This window comes from Rhyacophila brunnea, unplaced genomic scaffold (genome assembly GCF_057557595.1).
Source record: "Rhyacophila brunnea isolate RB1 unplaced genomic scaffold, BYU_Rbru_1.0 scaffold_11, whole genome shotgun sequence".
In the NCBI taxonomy this organism is placed as follows: Eukaryota; Metazoa; Arthropoda; class Insecta; order Trichoptera; family Rhyacophilidae; genus Rhyacophila; species Rhyacophila brunnea.
In genome coordinates this window covers 15,915,249-15,939,643 of record NW_028232763.1, presented here as the reverse complement: position 1 = coordinate 15,939,643, position 24,395 = coordinate 15,915,249, and the positions used below count along the sequence as shown (strand labels likewise).

Below are 24,395 nucleotides of genomic sequence, written 5' to 3'. Positions count from 1 at the left end.
TGTGAGTACATTTTATATTGTTTAAAGTGAACAATAAATAATGTATTATAATAGATATTATATTTTTCAGCTATCAGAAGTCACTTGAGTTTCTCCAGAACCTACTTATCCTTTTGCTTGCATATGGCCAACGTTACATTTATTAAATGGTCTTTCAATCTCTTTGATACCCACATAATTATCTGTCCCAAAAGAAAGTTTGAAAAATGTACTTATTTGGGTGCAGTGTTGCCAACCGTACTATAATTATAGTATTTGTACTATAATTTTCGTCTGCGTACTATGTACGATATAAAACAGGTATAGTACGCCCAAAATACTATAATTTTGAGAAATCGGAAAAAAGGTTGACAATAGAAGAAAAACAACGCCAAAATAATCCGTGAGAAGCCAAAAAAAAAATAATCCCCATGTCTAAAAAAAGGTGACGTCAATTACTTAACACAGCGATTTTCAAACTGGGAGGCGCGGAGTGTTGCAAAGGGAGGCGCGAAAAGTTTAATACAATTAATGTAGCCACAGGTTTGCAGTTTGCAAATGCATAGTTCATAAAACGGCCGCTAGTTATAAACTACACAAAAAACAGTCCTATAAAAGGTTGTTTGCAAACCTTTCTGCAAATATGGAGACTAATTTTATAATCCCACACTTCTATACTATTGTGAAGCGCAATGGCTATATCGTAAAAAATGAAATAAAAGGGTCAAATTAATCATAATGTTGAAATTTGAGGCAAATTTGTTTAGGAACGATAATTTTGTTGTTAAACTGTCTATTTGGTAGAAATTAAAAAAAAAAATAGTGAATAAATCTAATGCATTCAGTGATTTAAAACGACAAAGTGAAGGTATTCATAAAAAATTGGAGCTTAGGAAATCAAAATGACAAAAAAAAAGTTCGCCATGTCTCCACTTTTAAATGATTTCTACGCCAGATATATTGAAGCAAAAAAAAATTATTTACTGAGTTATGGTTAGTTTGCCAATGCACTTTTCACAGTATTTTATTAATAGCAAAAAAAGTATTTTAAATATGTGGTTGAAAAATCCTGACCCGGGGGATCCGCTTCAGGATGTGGGGTCCATGATAGAATCCATTTGTCAATGAACGAAGATGAATTTGGATTGACTACAATTGAAATTGATTGTGCTAATAAACAAGCACATTCGTCAAAAATTAATGTAATATAAGTAGTAAAACCTTGTTTCTTTTTTTTTCCATTTTTGTATTCGTAAGTAGGTACATTGTTAACTACTTAAAAGGGTGTCTGTATTATTTAATGAAATAAGGGAAGGGAGGCGTCTGGATTAGATTTGTTTTAAAAGGGAGGCATAGTAACATAAAGTTTGGAAGCCACTGACTTAACAATTGAATTTTGTCTAAAAAATCTAGACGATAATTACCCTTCATGGATATGTTGTCTAAAAAAACAAGACGTTAATTACCCCACGTTTAATTTTTTTTAAATGCAGAAAATTATTGGTTACTCAACGCGTACTATACTTTTTACCGAAATACTATAATTTTAAAGGCATTGTACTATAATTCCACTTTCAAAATATGGCAACACTGGTTGGGTGCAAGGTGCAAGCAAGTAGAAACACTGACCACCACAGAAAAATGTGGTAACATTGCAGCCGATTATTTTTGACAGATGTTTGACAGCGATTGTTTATTTCGATTCGCGCTAATTTTGTATGTTTGATGTTTAATTCTAATAAAACAAAATGGTTTATTGCGCCGTATTCGGTTGTAAAACGTCTAACAACAAACAACTCCGTGTTAACAAAAACCTAGACAAATACCCTCATAGTTTTTTTTGTTTTCCAAGAAATCTTGAACTTCAGAAACAATGGGTGACTTTTTGTGGTAGAAAAGACCATTTTAACGTTAAAACATCATCAGTTTGTTCGAAACATTTTTCAGCGGATTTTTTTATCCGAGACTTGCAAGCTGAATTGCTAAATTTGCCACCAAAAAGAAAGCTAAAGTTACACGCCATACCTACTGAGTTAGGGCCAAAATGTAAGACACTCAAGTCTCTTGAACGAGAACATCGGCTCCAAAGGAGAAAACAAAAAAAATACTCAGATGAAATCTTGTAAGTGAAGATTATTATTCAATATAACGTAGACTGTTGTCGATACGATTTGGTGAAATAGAGCTTTTTGTAAATATGTTATGTTAATTTTGTTCTGAATGGTAGTTGAAATTCTCAACTGTTCATAAATTTATTGTTAAAATTTATTGCAGTACAACGCACAGTGTTGTTTCAGTACCAACAGTCACTGATGGAACCGTAATTGGAACGATAGGAAAAGGAAATATGAGCATGATTGAAACCACTGATGTGACTATCGGAGATACAAGTTTAAATAAATTGCAAAGGTGAGATTGTTGATTTGTCGTGTTTGTGATATTTAGTTTTGTACTTACTGCAGCAATACTTATTGGACAAGTAACACATTTATAACAATTTTCACTTGTTTTATTAACTGTCTTGACGTAATTGTGTATCTACTCCCAGGCATAGTTAAAATGAACTAATTCCTAATCAGTTAATTTATTTTTAAAGATCTAATGAATGAGAGGTGGGCATTAGCGGCTTTAAGCCTGAAAACGGAGTAGGTCAATTTTGAATATATTATTTTAATTTGCCTTTTCGTTGTATACTTAAAAGACGTATTGCAAATTAGCTTTTTATACATTATAGAAGAAGTGCTAGAAATTGTTATAGGTAGGTTACTTACCCTTAAAAAAGTTTCCATTTTTCACGTTGTCAACTCATCGTTAACCGAAATTGCACCCAACACGTTATAATTTTTTGTAAATTAGGTCAAAAACCAAACGTTGTGTGTACATTTATACACCTAATAACTGTTGTACTTAATACTATTTAAGTACATACGATTAAAACAATCAAACATATTTAATAAAAACTCCATTATAATACCTAGTGTTATGGAATGGCGGTATAATTTATATATAAACACTTTTTATATTTCCACTGATCTTATTAGAAGGTAACTTTATGATTAATATAGGTAGCAGATTACATTTTAATCGGTAACTTGTATACAATGGTTTAAATACAGAAAATGCAGTCGATGGGTTTTACTCAAAGGTTGGATTTAAACTGAACTACAATTAATAACATATGAAACTTTCAGACAACAATGGTCAGTATGAAATAATAAGCGATAACAAATAAGAATAAAAAGGTTTACCTCTTAAATGAGACCTTGTACCACAGAACAAAACTCTTGAAATATTTGTTTAGATATTTTATATCATTCTGTTTCATTTTACATATTGAAAATAGTATAGCCATCTCGTTTTCAGCAATGACCAAAATTTAGTGTATGCAAGCGATAAAACAATATGAAAAAAAAGGCGTGTTTTGTGCTTTCTTTCTGTCTCACATATGACAAATGAGAGAGAAAGAAATATTATTAAAAAATATGAATCTCGGCATTCATGAAACTGACCGAGCAGCGAATGACTGCGAGAGTTGAGATACGTGTGTGTTTATGGTGGTTAGATACATGTGCATATACATTAGTGTGCGTCACGTTACAATCGCTCGCCAAAACGGGAAAAGGCGTAAGATAATAATATATAGGAGATAATTGACATTGTATAATGTATATAGATTGTAAGATATTTATTTTTGGGAGGTCATTGACTATTTGACCTCTAAGGCCAGCCGCCAGTGGAGGTGGGTAACCCATTTTAAAACTTAGTTATATGTGTGGCAAATGAGAGATGAAATCCGCACAAGTAAAGATTGAAAAGAACAGTCATCATTAATTAATTAACCCAATGCTTACGGGCCGCACAAAATTGTGTTTTTGCTAATTGCTTTTCAAATGCAAATTAACACGTTAATTAAAAAATCAATTAAAAGAGCTCGTAAACATTGGGTTAACAACCGCTCTTGCCGCTGCGGTGTCTTATTGCACCCGATCACAAAGACATATTGTGCAACTTTGCCATACAAAATAAATACAATGGTTGAACATATTTATTCGCTTTATCTGGATTTACTTGCACAAGTTTCTTTCACCCATATATATTTTTATTTGTCAAATCCTCAAAAAGTATTTTCCATGTCAGATGTATTAATTTTTTAGTATGGTTGTGAATGACATTCCAAAATGATAGCAATTGAAACGGGTGTATGTAAAACTGTCATTCCTTCTATAAGTAGGCTTATGCTTTGAAATCTTTCATGTTTTTGTTTTATTATGAGGCAAAGTGTAGCACTATTGTAATTCTACTAGGCACATCTAGCGTTAAAAGACGAAGCGTGTAAATTAATGCATTTCACTGATATTTTAACTAATTCAATAAGGTTTGAGTTGTGCACGCCGCTCAATGCCCCACCGAACGCTGTCCACTCAGGCTGTACACTAATTACTGTATCGTGAAGCACAAATTCATACTATCGTAATAATTATTTCATGGGAATTGTTGCTCAATAATAATGTACACAAAGTAAAAATACCTCATCCATCTTTTATGCAAATTATTTAAATTCTACAAAACATGAAATGATTGTTGACTTGAAATTAATATTTATGAAAAATGTATATAAACTTATTATATAATTCCATAAAACTGCTCAAGGATATGCTTATTATTATGTTATGTATCGAGTGCTTAAAGTCAAACAACGTTATCTACAAAAAAGTGTTTTTTTTTTTTTAGATAATATTATTTTACATTTCCGGCGACATGATAGTCAAACAACGTTATATCAATCTTTTATAATTTATTCTTAAAAAGTTTAACGTTAACTACATAAGTTACCCTTGTTTTCATATTTTTTTAAAACTATTCCTATAATTTTGAACATCATCATAAGCAAGATAAATGTACAATACACAATAAATTATAAAATATGAACATTAGGTTTTAAATAAACATTTCTCTTGTTGAGTTACTGGAATCTAAAATAACGATTTTTGGCTCTTCTGTAAAGTTGCACTTTTGTAGATAGTGTTGTTTGACATTAAGGCCTTGATATACTTTACAATATTTGCAATTTAGTTATTTAATTTGTGTATTTTTTTCAGACGCCAGGCAACATGTAATAACACTGATATAATCGACACATCATCAACTATGAAATCAAATGATACCTTGAAGATGAGCAACATTTGTAGAGGTTGTCTCACTGAAGATGGTAAATTGATATCGATCTTCGATTGGAGAACTGACAAACCAGAGCCATTGAAATTTAATGAAATGATTATGAATTTCTCCAATGTAAAAGTAAGTTTATTGTTCGCTTATATTGTATTGAGTGCATTCGAATAGACATTAACTAACATACTACTAGGGTACTTATGTACTGTGCCTCTGTTAAATGACAGTCTTTTTGCAGATATGCTATAACTAGACAACATAAGCTTGACGTTTTGCGGGTTCGCAAGTTTTCAGTCAGTTTCAAAAACGGCAGCCTGTATTACACGTAGCAAATTGTTAAAATTACTTTCAATATGAATTATTAAATTACAATATAAATCCCGCATTACTATGACATCTTATCTGATTCACTGTTCTGTTCTGAAAATAATAATCATCGCTGTCATCCGACTCCGCACCTATGTTTATTGTAAGTTTTCCATATGTGTGTCTATTCCTAAATCACTTGCTCTATAAGAATCTTCGATTTTTATATCATGCTCACAGCATTTTTTTCCATTTGTTCTGAGTGCAATCAAAGAATAACCGATCAAAAATTTTATGTTACGTCATATCTCGATTTTTTGCCTTCCCGTATTACTCTCTAAATGGTGCTAATAGGTACGTCAGTTGCTTCGTTTGCTGATTTAACGAAATTATATTTCAAGTTGTACTGTTTTTTCATCACTTTTAAATATTCGGTCACATTAAAAACAATAATTTCTCTTGCTTGTCTTTGTAAAGGTTTTTTGTAATACCCCGATCGAGATGGAGTATTCATTGTAAATCACAATCGAAAACACAATAGAAAAACGGACATATCATGTTTTAATATAGTAGAATTAAATATTGATTTAAATATTGATTTTAATATAGTAGAATTAATTATTGAAAATTGACATATTAATTAAAACATTTCTACATTTTATATGTACATATATAAGGTTTTAGAAAAACTTGTCTCTTGTTTTATGTGTTCGTATAATATAAACATTTAATTTCTTAATTATAGATTAATGAAACTGATGGTTTGCCATCTAAAATCTGTAACATTTGCATACGGAAAACAATTATGGCTTACACATTTATGCTGCAAGTACAGGCATCTGAACACACTCTTAGGAATTACCTATACCAGTCAAAAAGTGTCATATCAAAGGATGAAGTAAGTGTCTTACAAAATAGATTAAGAATCCTATTTTTGTAACCAACGTGTAAAACCGCTACACTTTTTAAGTATAAAAAAATCTTAAGAGGTTCGATTCCGTACTCTGGTTGTTGATTCTTTTTTGTACTTAAATTGAACAGCAATGTTGACAATCAACATTGATTTTGAACACCTTATCATATTACAACGTTTTTATTAGCTCGTATTCTTGTTTGTGTAGTACATTTTTTTTCTTGTTTGCTTAAGATTTGTATTGGACGATTGAAGATTTTTAACTAACTTCCTGACTAGCTAGACATTTGAAATTTTTAGAATATATCAGAACACGACAACAATGCATTCTTTTAATACTTTTAGCCATTTTTAAACAGAATTCATTTTCAGTTAATTCTGTTTTGTATGGAAAGTTATTATTGTTGGTTGCTAAGGGGGTCCTAGCAACTAAATTATTAATATATACGTGCGTTACTATGGAAATCAATATGAAATGTTAAAATGACATTTCAGTATTCTATATTTATTCAGTATTTCTATCAAGTACAATAAAAAGTTTTTATTAATACATAGAATTGTCAAGTTTATATGATTCAGCAGTAAATTTAAAAACATATATATATACAGTTCCTTTTATCTTGTAATTATTTTTAATATAACATAACAAATAGTTTATAAAAATAGATTTTAACTAACTTTGACAAATTCATAATAAAATTATAAAGTTGAATCTGTATTTCATATCAGTTTCATTACTACAGGTACAAAAATCTGGTTTAATATATTTAATAGACACTGGTGAAAAATCTGAATCAATAATAGTTAATGAAGCTTCAGGAATTGATGATGGAATTATTGAAAAACGAGAAATATTTGATATCCTAAATGAACACATATCTAATTCAGATTTTGATGCGGAAATAGAAACAAAAAATGTGATTTGTGAGAAAAAGCAGAGAGAAATCAAACATACATATCAAATGAAGACTAAAAAGTCTAAGGTTTGTATAATACTGCTTACATTTTTACATTTCAATGAACCTTCTTGCTCCACGGTAGCGTTATTAGTAGAATTTCCATCTCTGAAGTCAGTTGACGCGGGTTCGGTCTTGCGTCTGATGAGTATTGCATCTTTTTTTTTTCACTGTTTGATCCAGAACAAGGATCCAATGTATATAGGAAATGGCTGACAATCATTTCTCATAGAAAGTTTCTGATATTTTACTTCATAATATACATATCGTCGAACAAGAACTTCTTGTCCACGTGTTAAAACTGTCAACTAACAATCCCCTCCAATGCAGCTAATCGGACTTCTGTTTTCTAATTAGGAATGCCCCCAAAATTTTTATTTCATTTTACGATCTATCAATTTATGTAATTTGAATCTTTTTAAAATACAAATATGTCTAAAATGTTCAGGAGTGTTGTTAGAATTATTATTAGTAAACTTTTGGTTTATTGTGAAGAAGAAAAAGAGTCACATCTAAAAGGAGAGCCGATACATTATTTAAATACGCCTCTAGCACGCATTGCCGCCATGACAGGTATGGCACTGAGAAGGCTTCTATATGCAACTACAGCGACTTCCTTTGATCGCCGATTTCTTGTTATCGGACAGTAAGTATAGACATTTTATTCCTAGACATTTTTATAGAAAATTCTTAATGTCCATCAAAACCTGCACTCTTGGGATATGCACAACATCTGAAGTCTTGTGAAACACTGACACTCTTGAGGGCTCTTTCCACTCTATCAAACCATCTGTGCTCCACTGATTATAATTAGAATCTATTGTTATGATGGCAGGGTATTCAGAAAGATTCTTGACCTGATCTGTCACAATGTAGTGTAGCAAAAGCAGCTCAATCACATGCTGTTCAGTATTCTTGATGACTTGAATATTGTCAAATTTATAGAAACTCAAGAGATTCCATTGTGTAGAACATGTTGAAAGGATGGATAATAGGTCTTCATGGAAGCTCCTCGCCTTTAAAAAGCCGGAGAAATGACATCGGTGACATGATAAGTGGGGAAAATAACCTTCAGAATTTTAACATTATCCTAATAAAGTTTTTGTTTTATTTTTAGTTTGATAAGCAATGTGAAACAATGACAAATAACCAATGCCAGATATGTAAGAAACAATTTCCTGACCCTGACAGTCTCAAAGAACACTTCATATTTTGTATCAAAAATCCTAGAATTATTTTGAATGTCATGGAGAATTCAAAGATCAGTCCCAGGCCGGGCTCATGCTCTGAATGCAATGTCAAATTTGAATCATCGACAGAGCTGGAGTTACACAAGAAAACAATGCACGACTTAAGTTCAACTAATAATAAACTTCTGACAGTCAAAACTCTGTCTAGTAAAAATATTTATGAAACGGTGCAGCCAGCGATAAAAATTTCCAAGCACTTCGAAGAAAGGGAAAAGAATCATCCAACAAGTATGGAATCGTCGATAGCTAAAGTGGATATTAAGACCTTCGATTGTGATATATGTGGTGCCATTTTTGATACGCAGGAATCTTTCAAGGTATGGACATAGTGAATTCTTCCGGATTTTTAAAGGTAATCAAACCATGAGTATTAATAATATTACTTAGTCACTGTCATGTAACACGGCGAATACAAAGTATATGGCTATTGTATCTGTTACATGTGGGAAAGCAAACTCCTCAATACGATTACTTATCTATGGCCAATAACTTGACTGATGAATGGGCTGTGACCTCATTTGCATTTACGTTGCATTACTTTACACTGGAATGAACGGTCTAGGACAATTCAGAACAACTGCACGACAAATGTCTAAGCACCACACAATGAATGGAAGATGTGAAAAATGGCACATACATTACGACTTGTAGGTAACTGAAAGAAAGCCCTAGAATAGCCATGTTTACAGGACTCGAATTTGAATTTTGTTCATCTTCAGTATTCTACTGAACTGAAATATTATATTTTACCTTTTTATAACAAATATTTCACGAAACAGGCACTAAAATAGATATATAAAAGTAATTCCCAACCGCGATTCGAACTCGGGCTAGAAAATTCTACTGTCTCGGTAGTTCAGCGTTTTGTCGAAGGGACCGTTTTGCATCGAATCAAGCGCGAAAAAATTAATGAACAAAAATACATCACTGTAAACATGTCAAGCTTTTATATCTCAGATTTTGAGATTGTGTGCAAATGTTTTTTATCAAAAATGTGTAATCGTTTGTATGTATGGTATGCGTGAAATGTACTAAATTCTGTAGTCACTAGCTCAGATGTCCGTCGTACAGTTGGACAGCATCCAGTTGACGGTGATTCTAGCGTACATAAAAGATTGTAATATGATTTATTTACCAATTTTGCTAATTTCATTTTAACATATTATTCTTTTTTATCATAAATTTGATCATTATTCCTATTGAACAGATTCACCTGCACATTTAAAAAATTTACTTGTTATATTATTACCGTGTATGAACAATTATTATTACCTACATGAAATTAACTTTTTATTTGTATATTACAAATTATTCTGTTTTATTTCTGATTTCTCTTTTAGGCCCATCTTATTTTACATGCACGCCATGGAGTGACAGTGTGCGTTTATTGTTTGGACACGTTTGAAAGCAATTCTGAAATGGTTGCTCACGCTAAACTGAAGCACCATCCTAAAGTGACACAATTATTTAGCCATAAACATGCGCGGGTGCAATTTCGTTGTAATTATTGTGACAAATACTGCAGAAGCAAAGCAAGCTTAGAGGTAAATACTATTGGAAAATCATTTTTATCAGCTATTAGTTTCATGCAACTATGTTTTTAATTATTTTGTTTATAGACCGCTGTAGAGGCCTTAACGAACCCTTTTATATATTTTGGCTGATGATGGAGGGTTGAGGGCAGGATTGGGCGGTTCAGTCACAAGAACAAGCTCAGTTTGTCAAGATTGGCGATATTTATTTCAGATAAAGCAGGCAATACACGGTGGGATTTGATACAGCCTATAATTGAGGAGCAAACATTTAAAACGTGATTTGTCACACAGATGTTGAGCTGAGATAATCAAGAAAAACATATTGTACTCAAAATGGTTTTTTATTATAAAACTGTTTAAGGAAAGATTTTTAAACCTGGTATTTTGTATAATCCAAAATTCGCAGAAGTGGTTCATTTTTTGATTTGAAATTTGGACAAAACACGATTTGCATGAAACTTGTGGGCAAAACACTATTTGAATGAAAATCAAGGCATTAAAACTTGATTACTGCTAGATGTTACAACGGATAAGTCCACTGTTTATCAGGTAGAGAAAAATCAGAGAGATAAGAATTAAAATAATGTGGCTTGCCCCGCTGAAGGCCAGATAACGTCTCCCAATTATTTCCTCGTCTCTGTGTGTCATATCACAGCGCAACTTTACCGCCAATTCAAATTCAAATTTATTTATTTTTACATACAGTGAACATTAAAAATTATAAATTTAAGACGTTCACAACATGACGTTTAAAAACAAAGAAATAGTATTAAAACAGTATTTAAACCTGAGCCTAGCTGGCTGACGTGTCATTTCTCAGATAGGTATATATTTATACTACTACAATGGTGAAGGGCGGAGGTAGGCTGTAGAGATCCGTCATAAATAGTGCACACTAAACTTTGTCAGACATACTTGTTTGTTTTCATTTGTCTAAGAATACAAATATCAATTGCAGATGGTGTTGATTAATTTTTAAAATTCAATTAAACCCTGCCTAAACCAAACCATAATAAATAAAATTATGCCACTAAAATCATACATAATTTTAGGTATTTCATAGATTGAAGAATGTTTTCTTCTGGCCTCAGATAATATTTTGTCTTACAAGATACGTTAACTTACTGCTCGAAGCAGTCAAATAAATAATTATTATTAGGTAAATGGAAAATTTGGTGAAACCCAAATTGTTTAGATGTTGTACACTTATACTTCATATGGTGATACATAATACTTATTTCACTATGCCATGATTCGCAAACGGTAGAAAACCAAATCCTGCCCCTCTTACCATGTCAGGCGTGTAGCGTGTAGATTTCTCTTGTAGCATCACAGCAGAGTAAAGGTGGGTTTAGCTCGATGACAGAATCTGAGAGACTGTGGAGAGACGCAGAGTGTCTAACATATTATTTTTCTTTCAGGTTCACATAAGAACCAAACATACCAAAGAGCGCGCTTTGCAATGCCCCTTTTGCCCTAAACGTTTTATAGCAGCTAAAGAACTCAATCGTCACAGGATGGGACATCAAATGCAGGCGTTTCCTTGTCCTATTTGTAGAAAAACTTTCACGACAAAGTAAGAAGTGACTTATTGTTTCGATACAAACTTGTTAATAAATGTTTTACCTACTGCAAGTACCTACAAAAAGTATGTAGGCGATTACCTAGAGTAACCGAGGTGATAACAACTTGCTAATCTCAGAGTGAGACATTCCACTCGAGGTGGGTACATTGGAATGAAGGCGCTGATGTAAGAAATACCTAAAGCAGCATTTAGACCAGTGTTTCCCAACGTGGGGCGTATGTCCCACCGGGGGGCAATGTGCAAATCGTTAATATTTGTTACTTTTTTATGTTGAAAAACGCATTTTAGAAATAATTTTTTTGATATTGCAACGAGAAAAAGACGGCAGCACTGTTATATTTGTACTTTTCCTTATTATTTTTACTGAAAAATGGCAGGAATATGATGGAGAAATTTGAAAAAAGATCAACAATACATTCATTTTTCTCTTGTTGGGTAACTATAAAAATTTTTAAGCGTAGAAGTGGGGCATGGCACAAATAAGGTTGGGAAACACTGATTTAGACCAAGCGAGCAAATGTTTCTTCTTCCCCCACTCCAGCGAAATTCTCTTGACGTAAATACTTTTTGTCGAGCGAGCGAGCATTCTTTTGAATTCTACGGAGATTCGTTTCATCTAGCTAGAATGCTCTAACAATGCTCGTTCGTTTGATCTAAACGCATGCTAGAGCGAGAGCACAATTGCGTCGAGCATTCCTTCCTGTTCTGCCGTACTCGCTGGCGGAGCGGTTTCATCAAAGTGTCCTTCGCTCGCGGCTGAACATACCTATATGATTTGAAATTTTACTGGTAAAATCTTCAAATTAAATTCTTAATTGTTTAACAGGCATTAAAATAATGTAAATATTTATCAATAATCTTTTAAAAATGTGTTGAATTAAGAATTTATTTCATAATTTCAGGTCAAGTCTCAAGATTCACATTCCAAAACATTCTCGAGCGGACCCAGAACGTTGCCTGGAATGCGGTCGTACTTTCATGGATGATTTTCAGCTGAAACATCATATCAAAGTTGTACATTCCGGTAAATTTACCATAAATTTTTGACTATCGATGTGCAACTTTTTTACATGTGGTACAGCAAAGTCGCCAATACACTGAAACCGGCTAATGATGAAAAAGCATGAAAAATGAAAACGTACCTCACTCCTGAACGTTGGCTACCAAATAGAATTAGAAATTCCCGATAAAACCTCATGTCTCTTTATTATGTGAAACATAAAAGTGATTCCTTCAGTCAGCAAAATACATGAAATCACGTTGAACTAACACTTGAAGTCAGACCAGAGGTAGGAGAATAATGACTCAAATGGTGATGGGGAATTAGTTGAGAAGGTTACAGTTAGCGATTACTCAGTGACCTAGAACGCAATGCAGAACCTGTATTAACTTGGCAATAAACACCATCCAGAGTTGTTAATTTAGCTCGACTTAGTTAGGCGTGTTGATATATTAGTATTTTGTGATTGTGATCTTTGTCGTCACAATCACAAAATAAAAGCTGTTTCTAGATAGGATTAGAATAAAGTATAGTTAAATAGCAAAGAGAGCATGAGACACAAGAGAAACAAAATGAAGGGCCGTGAGTTACCTGATCCCTTTCAAGCTGAACAATAATTACTTCCGCAACCACGCAACTGACAACTGTAAAATTTATTAGCAAACAAGGATTACACGGCTGAAAGCACGTGCAATCTATGGTTAAAGATGTAAATAATAATGTCCTGGGCGCCACACAATCGTGAGACCGTGAAAGATTATAATTATTTAACAGTGTGGAATAAAGTGGGATCAATAAATAAAAGTTTGACCGTATTTAAATAGTTTTGTTCTGGGATTTTTCGTAGATTTACTACCTGCTGTGTGACATTTATTACTATGTATGGGTACTGTAGATGATGCAATGTAAATTGCCGATATTGGCCTCCTAAAGATAGGCGCGTACCTTAGGGACTTACACACCTGAGTATGGTTCTGCATTACTCTCTTAGACTATTTTAGTGGAAACAGAAATTACTAAATCAGTCAGAACGAATCATCAATTGACACAAAGTCTCCCAAGACAATTTAGGCGACTCGTTTTTATGACTAATAGTAGATGTTTGTAATTTGTTAAATGTCTCAGGGCTCCCATCACGGGAGATTTCAATTTGCAAAGAAATCTTGCTTTCCGAATGGAAATGGCTGGAGCAGCATTCAATTCAATGCGGAAAGTCTAGATCTCCCAGTTTCACTTGGTCAGAATCATTTATTATATTGAATGTTCAACTCCTGCATTCTGAGGATACTGTTTTATGCTTTTTATGTCGAGTGGTCTTTAAAACTGGTGCTTTAAAATTTTTGTGTGTATCAAGGTAGATATTTCATGAAGGTGTAATGTTTTATTTTAATTTATACCATCGAATTTGACAATTAACATCATCAAAGAAATGTAAAGTATCAATTATTGTGATTTCTATCATCCAGCATCTATCATTGTTTCTAAACAGAACAGAGTTCTTTTTGTTTTATTTACATTGATATAACATTGTGTTAACGTTATATCTTCGTCTATGAAGACATAATGTCGTGAAAACTATTTTTTTGTGTCTGTATGTACATACGAGGGTGGGTCAATAAGTCCTTAGAAAAGCCGACAGGTGGCGCGACTAGTACTGTAAGCGGTTTGTTTTCATGCAGCGGCACTACCGATTCAGTATGCTGCGAAGTTTCAATCAGATTGGTCGGGTTGTTGTTTTTTATTTTCGTACATTTAAAAAAAAAATTTGCTTGTTTACAAAAATGGAGAAAATTGAGTTTAGAGCTGTTATTAAACATTTTAATATAAAAGGGTTAACAGCAAAGGAAATAAAAAATGAGTTGGATTTAGTTCACGGCATATCTGCTCCTTCACTTGCAACTATTTATAACTGGTTAAATGAATTTAAACGTGGTCGTACATCAACAAAGGATGAACCACGCTCAGGACGTCCTGTAGAGGTGACTACACCAGAAATGATCAATAAAATCCACGATATGGTGTTAAGTGACCGAAGATTAAAGTTGAGTGAGATAATTGAGGTTACAGGGATCTCAAAAGGTAGTGTCATTTCTATTTTACATGACAAATTGGGCATGAAAAAAGTTTCTGCAAGATGGGTGCCGCGTTTGCTCACAGTCGACAATAAACGCAATAGGGTGGTGGCCTCTAAAGCCCTGTTGTCGCTCATGCAACGCAATCCGGATGAATTTTTTCGTCGCTTTGTGACTGTAGATGAAACATGGATACACCACTATACTCCCAAGACAAAAGAACAGTCAAAGCAGTGGATTGCGAAAGGCGAACCATGTCCAAAGAAGGCGAAAACCGTAAAATCAGCTGGTAAGGTTATGGCTACTCTATTTTGGGATGCACGTGGAATTATTTTCGTTGACTATTTGGAAAAAGGAAAAACAATAACAGGGGATTATTATGCATCTTTATTGGACCAGCTGAAAAACAAAATTGAAGAAAAACGGCCTCATTTAAACAGAAAAAAAATCCTCTTTCATCAGGACAATGCCCGTGTTCACACATGTTTACGATCAATGGCTAAAATTGAAGAATTGAAGTTCGAATTGGTCGACCACCCACCGTATTCGCCAGATTTAGCCCCCAGTGACTTTTTCCTTTTCCCAAACTTAAAAAAATGGCTAAGTGGACAACGTTTTTTTTCAAATGAAGAAGTCATCGATCGGACAAATGCTTATTTTGAGGACCTTCCGAAAACTTATTTTTCTGACGGTTTAAAAAAAATTGAGAAACGTCTAACCAAGTGTATTGAGCTCCAAGGAGATTATGTTGAGAAATAAAAAAAAAATACAAAAATAAAAACTGTTTTAATGCTTTTTTCTAAGGAATTATTGACCCACCCTCGTACAATCATAGTTATTATTAACATCTTTTCTTTTTAAAAATGAAATATTAATTTATCCGTGGTGGAATTCAAATATATTTTACTAGCTTATTTATTATTATATATTTATTTATTACTATGTTTTTATTAGCTCGTATTCTTGTTTGTCCCGTACAGATTTTTTCTTGTTTGTCCAAGATTTTTAATTAACTTCCCGACTAGCTAGACATTTGAAACTTGTAGAATATATCAGAACACAACAGGAATGCATTTTTTTAATACTTTAGGCCATCTTTAAGCAGAATTGAATTCATTTTCAGTTAATTCTGTTTTGTATGTTTCGGAAAAAATTCGTTAAAAGTAATATTAACTACTCACTTTTATTGGTTGCTAAGTGGGTCCTAGCAACTTAATTATTAATATATACGTGCGTTACTATGGAAATCAATATGAAATGTCAAAACATACATAGAATTGTCAAGTTTATATGATTCAACAGAAAATTTAAAAACTTAACTCAACATAAATCAATATTTTCTCTTCACATTACAGCTAAATCAATCCAAGTACCTACTCCCACAAACCCCAGTGAATTTCATTATAAACAGAATTTAGGTCTAATTTTTTTCAAATTATTCAATACATATTGCTTCTATTCTACTGGGCCTGTGTTGGCGAACCTTTTTATGTACGCGTGCCAAATTTCCCAAAATTAATTTTTTTTATTTTTTCATAGGGAAAAAATAGTTATAAGAACTTAATTAAAAAAGTTCAAAAATTACAATTGGGTTCTTGATTATTATTTAATACTTTTTTGGTTCTTTACTCACAAATTGATGATGCCAGCATTGTTCCAATCAGATGAAACATTCTCTTACTACAGTGTCTCGAGCATTGTAAAATGATTGTAAATCAATCAAAATCAGAGGTTTGCAGTGCGGCTTCCCCCGCTGCCTGATGAGGTCAGTGCGATAATATTATGATGAATAAAACCTACTGACCGACCTATGCAATTTAAATTAAACTTAATGCTTATTCTTGAAGAGTATCTGCCTATACAATGCGATCTGTCATTTATGTATGAATTTCGTCGTTTCCGTCTGCCCATCGATTGGTAAATATATTGTTAAAATTTGATTTGAAATTTTTTTCTCTTCAATTTAAAACATTTGCGTGCCATAGGTTCGCCATCACTGTGCTAGGCTATAATTTCAATTAACAAACAGAGGAAGAGTATTTTGAGACGAAATCGTCTCTGTTCTGGCAGAACACACTAACTGGAGAATACTAGTTTTGAGTAACTTGACTTTGAAGTTGTTAAAAATGTTTGAAATGGTCTATCATGTGAGTTTATTAAGTAATTGTAAAAAGGATGACTTTAAAATAAAGACTGTTTATTCATTAATAAGGTTTCCAGACGGTAAAGTTTGAAATAAGGAACATTTTGGTATAACTAACTCAATATGTCATTTTTTCGAATTAGTGTCTTATGCCAGAACAGTGACGAAATATTGCATAAATAGCCATCTCATTGTTACCATTTATTCTGCAGGCGAAACTCACGAGTGTCCAACGTGCTTGAGAGTATTTTCTCACATCTCCCTTCTGAAAAATCACCAGTTGAGCCATAATAGTGAGGAGCAGCGCCGCTTCAAGTGCCCCCACTGCCCCAAGAGATTCAACTACAGACACAATTTGAAAAATCACGAGACGAGTCACACAGGAGTCAGGCCTTTTCTTTGCAATATATGCGGTAAAGGTGAGAGCATCATTTCCCCATTACATATTTTTTTATTCAAAAAAAAAGTATTGTAGTACCTCACAGTAAAAGTAAACATAGAAAAAATCATCGCAATTAGATTAGAGTCCTATAGCATAGTGGTCTATGCACGTAGGCGCGAATCCCAAGAGATGCAGGTTCGATTCCTGCTGGGTGTCGTATTTTTTTCAAAAATATTTTTTCTATTACTCTATTTCTGTTTTTGTTTCAGGTTTTATCCAAGCACATGGTCTGACGGTCCATCTGAGGCAGCATCAGGCGGTCAAGCCGTATGCATGTCAATTGTGTGAACAAACCTTCTCACAACGCCACACATTAATGCGACATGTTAGGCAGCACACCGGTAAAAACAAAATCAATTTTCTTCAATTCTAGATAATTTATACCTGGAAAAAATATTTGCAAATGTGCAACATACTCAGGTCGAATTTTTAAAGCATATAATGCAATGCTCAAAAGAATTTACCGTAATTTATAAATTGTATCATTTATAAAAAAATCGTGGATACCATGTATTTTTTTTTTACTTACTTTCTAAATCTTTAATTTTTTTTTAATTTATAATAATATTACTATTGTTTTGAGTTATTCATAATTCATGAGTATTAGGTAGATACTGGATGTGTAATTCTAGGATCACTGAGCTATATTACAACTGAGTGTACACACTTTTTACATTTTCACAAAATATATTATGAGCCTATAATGCGATTGACCAAAATACATCATGCGATTGACGTGTTGGATATGCATGTTACATATTGTATAGAATACGTCATATAAAATTATGTTTTCAGGCGAAAAACCATTCATGTGTAATTTGTGTGGCAAATTTTATTCTGATAAATCTACACTCGATAAGCACTTGAAGGCACATGAAACAGTGGTGGAAGATGAAGAAGAAGTTGGTGATTTCAAAATTGTGAGCACGGTTGATATTGAATCCAGTGCCGGAGTCAATGCAGGCGCAAAAACCAATTTCATCCACATCACGAACAGAAAAAAAGTCAATCGTTACATATGCAAGTGAGTAGAAAAATCCAGAACATCTTAGTAATAACACCATGATTGGGGTGTGCAATACCGGAAACCCACTCGATTTACTGATTGCAAAATCCTGGGATAGAATATATCGCACCCTCGCAACTAAACCACCACAAGTCCAAATTTACTTGTCTTGAGTTAATTACTACGTTTCATTGTCTATCTTTCATTGTATATGTACAGAAAATTTCATATCTCTAAGTTATCAAATTCAAGTCAAAACTTCATTCAATATCTAAACATATTTCAAAAACACTACAAAAATGCGAATGGTAAAAACTTCAAAGCTGATTTTCTCTCTTTGGTGTTTTTTGGATTGTGGCAGTTTAGTTGCGAGGATGCGATATGTGCGTACTGGAATCGTGGGATTGGTCATATGTAAAATTTTTATAATAAATTAGCATAGAAAAATATTATTGTAATTTCATTCATAATGCAAACATACTTTGGAACCCCGAAACATACTTATTAAAAAACAAAATTTGAAAGATTCGAGCGGAACTCGAACCTGTATCCATCGGATTCTTTATTAATGCTTTATCAATTTATAAATTTTTACAATACTAATTATCAGTAGCGAAGAGTGCCTGATGGAGGGAGGTAGACTATGGGTAACCGAAAAAAGTGTTGGGACAGTCATTTTTCAGGGACTTATGGGAAGAAAATGTATTTACGCCAGCTAAAATAATGAGATACTACGGTTGAGTGAGTTCATCATTCCGAAATTTGGGGAGGTAAGTACTGGAAGGGAAAATAAAGAAAAATGTTGTTTCTGTAATTTTGGTGTATTCTTTATCCAACTAGCAAGCCAGCATAAAATACACGATATTGTATCTAAAATAAAACCCCAGAAAGCATTTTTCACAAGTGCATCATATACAATTTCTGAAATTGAAGAAGGGTGGGGTTATTAAACGTTCAAATACTAACTTCTTACCTCATAAAGTTCTTAGTTCAATGAAATCAAATAAGTATGACTGACTTAGTGTGCACTATTCATGTCAAATCTTAACAGCCTACCTCTAACCTTCGCCACTGATTGGTATAATATCATATAGGAAACTCTTTCAGCCTATTGGTATGAAGTAGTGTGGAGCCAGTGAGGTTTTATATTGCTACTGTGCGGCTAACTTTATGTTAGTGAAAATTGATTGGGCATTGTATGATTTTTGCACATATAAGCATCTCCATAAGTACCAGCCACATTTCAAACCTCATTGTTGAAAACGCTGGTATAGGAATATTTATTCATTTGATAAAACTCTTTCTTGTTTATTTGAATTTTGATAATGCTGTTTCAGTTCGATAACTGATTGAGCCCTCTTGGTAAAATGGGAATATATCTGACAAAAATGTTATTTTTTTTTAATATTCCATAGGGTATGCGGGAAATCTTTTCCAAGCGCTATAACATTGGGTTTCCACAAACGCACACACACTTGCAAGTATGTCTGCGACATATGCAATCGGAAGTTTTCTCTGCCGATTACACTTGAACTTCACCGAAAATCACATACAGATAAACAGAGGTCAGTCCATACATTATAAAATTAATGATATTGAAAATTTAAATAATGGGAATGCTACGAGGCCCATGGACAGCCTTTGACTCTCCGTTTTTATAGCGTAAAAAGCTTGTAAAAATGCAACATGCAAATGTATTTGCTAAGATTGAAAGGTGTAGAAACAAAAGATGCAGTGCCAGGTTGTGAAGGAGATTTTCTTAGTCCTGAAGTCTCATCAAAATAGCAGTCAGAAGAAGTCAGTACGTACTGTAAAAAGTATATACGTGTCACGTGTGACGACCAACAAAAGAATTGAATAATTGGATGTACATGACCATTTTCCACAAACATTCAACGTGCATTTAAAACATGTTCAATTTTCAATTACAGAGATATGGGAAAGTGTATTTTTCACAACTTTTAACAAAGAAAACAAAAATCAACAACATTGTAATTGTATTTTACTTAAATTTGCAGGAAATACAAACACTCATGTCCAGAATGTGGCATTAATTATCGAACACCAAAACATCTTTTATCGCATACAAGAAGAGTTCATTCTCTAGACCGTCCATTCAACTGTTTACTCTGCCCTGCTAAATTTTTTCAAAATGGAGAATTAAACGTACACATGAGAAAGCATACTGGTAAGAAATTCTCAAGCTATATTATATTAATTATCCTACACCCGAATCTACACTATGAAGCAGTGATTCACAATTATAGGTTGTGATGGAGAAATCTCTCGAGAATTCTCGAGATTTAATCAGAAAATTTGAATCTCGAATCTCGAGAAATTATCAGAGAATCTCGAAAATTACAGAAATTAGAAAAAAAATCAAAGGGAATTTAAAACAGAAAATAAACCTGCCGAACTTGATCTGAAATGAAAACTTTGAACCGAAATGGAATTTTTTATTCGCGGGTAAAATTTTTATCAGGCATCTTTGAGCAAGAAAAGCTAACAAAACTCAATGAAATCAGCCAAGAAATCACAAGCTCTATTCCCAACCAGCTTTCATGAGAATTCGCAAAAGCTTGCCCTTAAAAGTAGGTATGTAACTTGAAACCTTTTTGGTAATAGAAGACTACAGGTAAGGTTTAATGAAACCTATAAATTAATATTAAGCAATGAAGAACCTATTTTGAAAGTTTAGTTTGCTTAGATAGAGTATCATAGTTATTATTGAAGTAAAAAAAATATTACTTAGGATGAGAATTTTCATAGCTGCTGGTAATGGAAGAGGAAACATTGACGTACGTATTCAGTTGTATAAAATACAGTTCTAATATATTTTTTATAAAGAATGTTGACTGACTCTACTGGCACTAACATCCCGTGCTGGCACTAAGGTCGTGTATTGCTTAGGACGAATACAACAACTTTTGATGGTAGATTTCGTGGAGACAATTTTTTTTGCAGCATTAATATCATATTGTGTATAGATGTGTATAGGGTGCTGCACCGAATTTCTGGTAACTTTAATTTATTCCACTCACGGTGGTCTAGTTCAGGGGTCGGCAACCTCGTTGCTACGAAGGGCGCAATACAAATTTTGAACATAGCCGGGGGGCGCATAATATATACATATATTATATACTTTTCTTTAAAGCTGATAACTATTAAAAATCCCAATAGAACTTAAATCTAAATCTAATAACCCCGAAAATCACAGAAATGTGCATTATTAATAATGTGGAGTTCTATAAATTAAACACCATATTAATCAATCAATTGATATTTATTTAAGAGATGATACATATATATCGACATACTTTTTAACAGTACCTACATTTTTTAGGAACCAAAACACTAGCATTACATAATAAACAGATACACTTGTAATTAAAATCAAAGAAACAATATTGATATTCCCAATCACTGTTAAAATAATATGTCCTATATTTCTTGTTAATCCTATGCATGATGGGTGATGATAATTACGAATTATTAAAGGACAAAAAACTACGTGCGTCGATAACAAATGCTGTGGATGCACTGAGTCATATACATACTAGTATTTGTGCATGACTCAGACAAGTGAAGCTGGACTTTTGAGTCCAATATTTGTAATGGGATCATCCATTGAATCATTAATCACAAACCCATTTTTTTCTCACGGAAATAGTAAATTTTTATATGAAATTTAACTTGTTAGTAGAGTGACAGTATTATAATTTGATGGTATCTTGAGGGCGCATCAAATATTCTCCCAGGTAGCGGGCACCGCCATGCCGATCCCTAATCTAGTTATTAGTTGGTAGAAGTTTGAAGCCCGTCACAAGTTTAGAACCAGCCAAAAATGTATGATGTTTTACCATACCTTGTAAAAAAATCAATACACTCTGTGTAGGGTTATATTATGCTAAAATGGTAATTTATTACAATAGTATAAAATATAGCAGTATAGTTCTTAGTACATATTATATTCTGAGCCCAAAAAGGATGCTTAGGGACTGAACATTATATGTTCATGCTTTACGATGATTTGTATAATAGGTCCAAAGATGATATTCCTATCGCTGTTGAGAATGTTGAGTCAACCCGGGATGTGTGATTTAGCCATAACAATTGAATAAATTAAATAAATATTTTATTTTATAGGCGAAAAACCTTACGTGTGCCGTTACTGCCATAAAGGGTTCACATCGTCCACACCCCTCGCGGTTCATGTTCGGAGTCATACTGGCGAAAAACCCTATAGATGTTCAACATGCCCACGTGCCTTTAGTACTTCCACAGGAATGATTGGTCACATGAAAACGCATGTGCCAAAATCCAATGAGTATACACATGCCGATTCAAATACTTCGGCACAAGCCAAAATTTACAGTGATCCGATTATAGATTTAGTGAATAACTCACATATAAAAGACCCAATTACATCTAGTGTCAATCTTTCTAATGTCGATAGTGTCAACGCAGTGATGTTAGAAGGTGAATTTATGCAAAAGAAAATTTATTTGGTCAACGAGCACGATGAAGTTATAGAGATGGAGACGGTTGCGAGTTACGATGAAGATTTGAATCAATACATTAATACTGAAAATCGTGTTGATGCCACTGAGTATGATAATAGCGAATCTCAGAGAAATATGCCGAACTATTTAAACTTACTAGAGAGCAATGTAAGTGAGAAGAATGATGCAGTAAGTGTCAATATTTTGAGATCTGTGGATGGTACATTCACCTTGCATTTACCAGGAAACATGAGACTTAATGATGGAGATAGTTTACAAATTGATATGGGTAATAAAATTAATTTGGGAGATGGTACACATGTTTTGCGACTTGACCAACCGTCGGACCTAGCTGGAGATCTGAACGATGCAAACCTTGATGACGTCGCTTGCGATGAAAATGTGATAGAAGAGGTTGCAATATCTAGTATCAATTTTTAAAACAGCAAGTGCTTCAATTAAATAAATGTATTGCAACCAAAAGGACATTCATAATAGAGAAAAGACAAAAATGACCATAAGGCGATGTTCTATGATAAAGGTTAGTTGGTCATCATTATTTTTTCTTTTTCCGTCCCACGTGATCCAGTGCCGCCGCTTTCTAATCGGCTGAAAATCCTTAAGTACTCTGTACTGCTGTTCAGCTATCCAGTGACGTCCGTAGGCAAAGTGCCGCCCGTAAGCAGACTTAGAATGCAGCCATTTTCATATTTAATTGCAAATTTGCTATTTACTAGTTGGCTTATCGCCATTGACCATGCAACCTTATGAGGTGTCGGTCCATTGAAATGGATCAGTTAGCAGCTATTGGGGTTTATATTGCTGAGATGCAGGAAACCAAAACTGAAAGTGGACTCTTGTACAATTATTGCTCAAAAAGACGTCTCCATCATCCCAGCGAGAAAAAAAAAATGTTGTAATAAGTAAATGAATGTTTTTATACTTCAAGGGTTGTGTGTCCTTTGTACATTTGAACACTAATTTACTTAATAAAACTGAATATGTACTTAAGTTTCATTGTTTTATTTCAAAATTAGATAGTCATGTAGACAGATATCAATCGAAGTTATGGGATGGGGCAGCTAATGTTGAAAGAATTTATATTCGACACCAAGAGGATCACATGGGCCTCCATGGAGTGGAGGTTGAATTAACAGATTCTTCTCAACCTATTACATAAGTCCATACTCTGGGTCCCAACACACACTGGAAAAACAATGTGATTTTGTCAGACCCTGGTTTCAAGCCTTAGGACCACGACAATATAAGCCAATACAACATACATTATGCCCCCGTAGTCCAGTAAGTGTGTAAGGCGCTGGCCTTTCATCCGGGGCTCCGGGTTCAATTCCCAGTGAGGTGACAATATATGTCGACACATACTACGAGGGTGGGTCAATAATTCCTTAGAAAAAAGCATTAAAACAGTTTTGATTTTTGTATTTTTTTTTTATTTCTCAACATAATCTCCTTGGAGCTCAATACACTTGGTTAGACGTTTCTCAATTTTTTTTAAACCGTCAGAAAAATAAGT

General features: G+C 33.4%; 1 protein-coding gene across 1 annotated transcript; it reads left to right on the top strand.

Annotated features, from left to right (window-relative positions):
* Positions 1–1,562: 1,562 nt before the first annotated feature.
* LOC147078418 (uncharacterized) lies at positions 1,563–23,871 on the top strand. The gene is made up of 15 exons (XM_085959338.1): positions 1,563–2,101; positions 2,254–2,388; positions 5,079–5,277; positions 6,203–6,355; positions 7,114–7,353; positions 8,444–8,893; positions 9,917–10,120; positions 11,533–11,687; positions 12,599–12,720; positions 17,124–17,330; positions 17,563–17,694; positions 18,149–18,377; positions 19,775–19,924; positions 20,378–20,547; positions 22,506–23,871. The coding sequence occupies exons 1-15, from the start codon at positions 1,728–1,730 to the stop codon at positions 23,300–23,302; spliced, it is 3,717 nt and encodes a 1,238-aa protein (XP_085815464.1). The 5' UTR covers positions 1,563–1,727; the 3' UTR covers positions 23,303–23,871.
* The last annotated feature ends 524 nt before the right edge of the window (positions 23,872–24,395 follow it).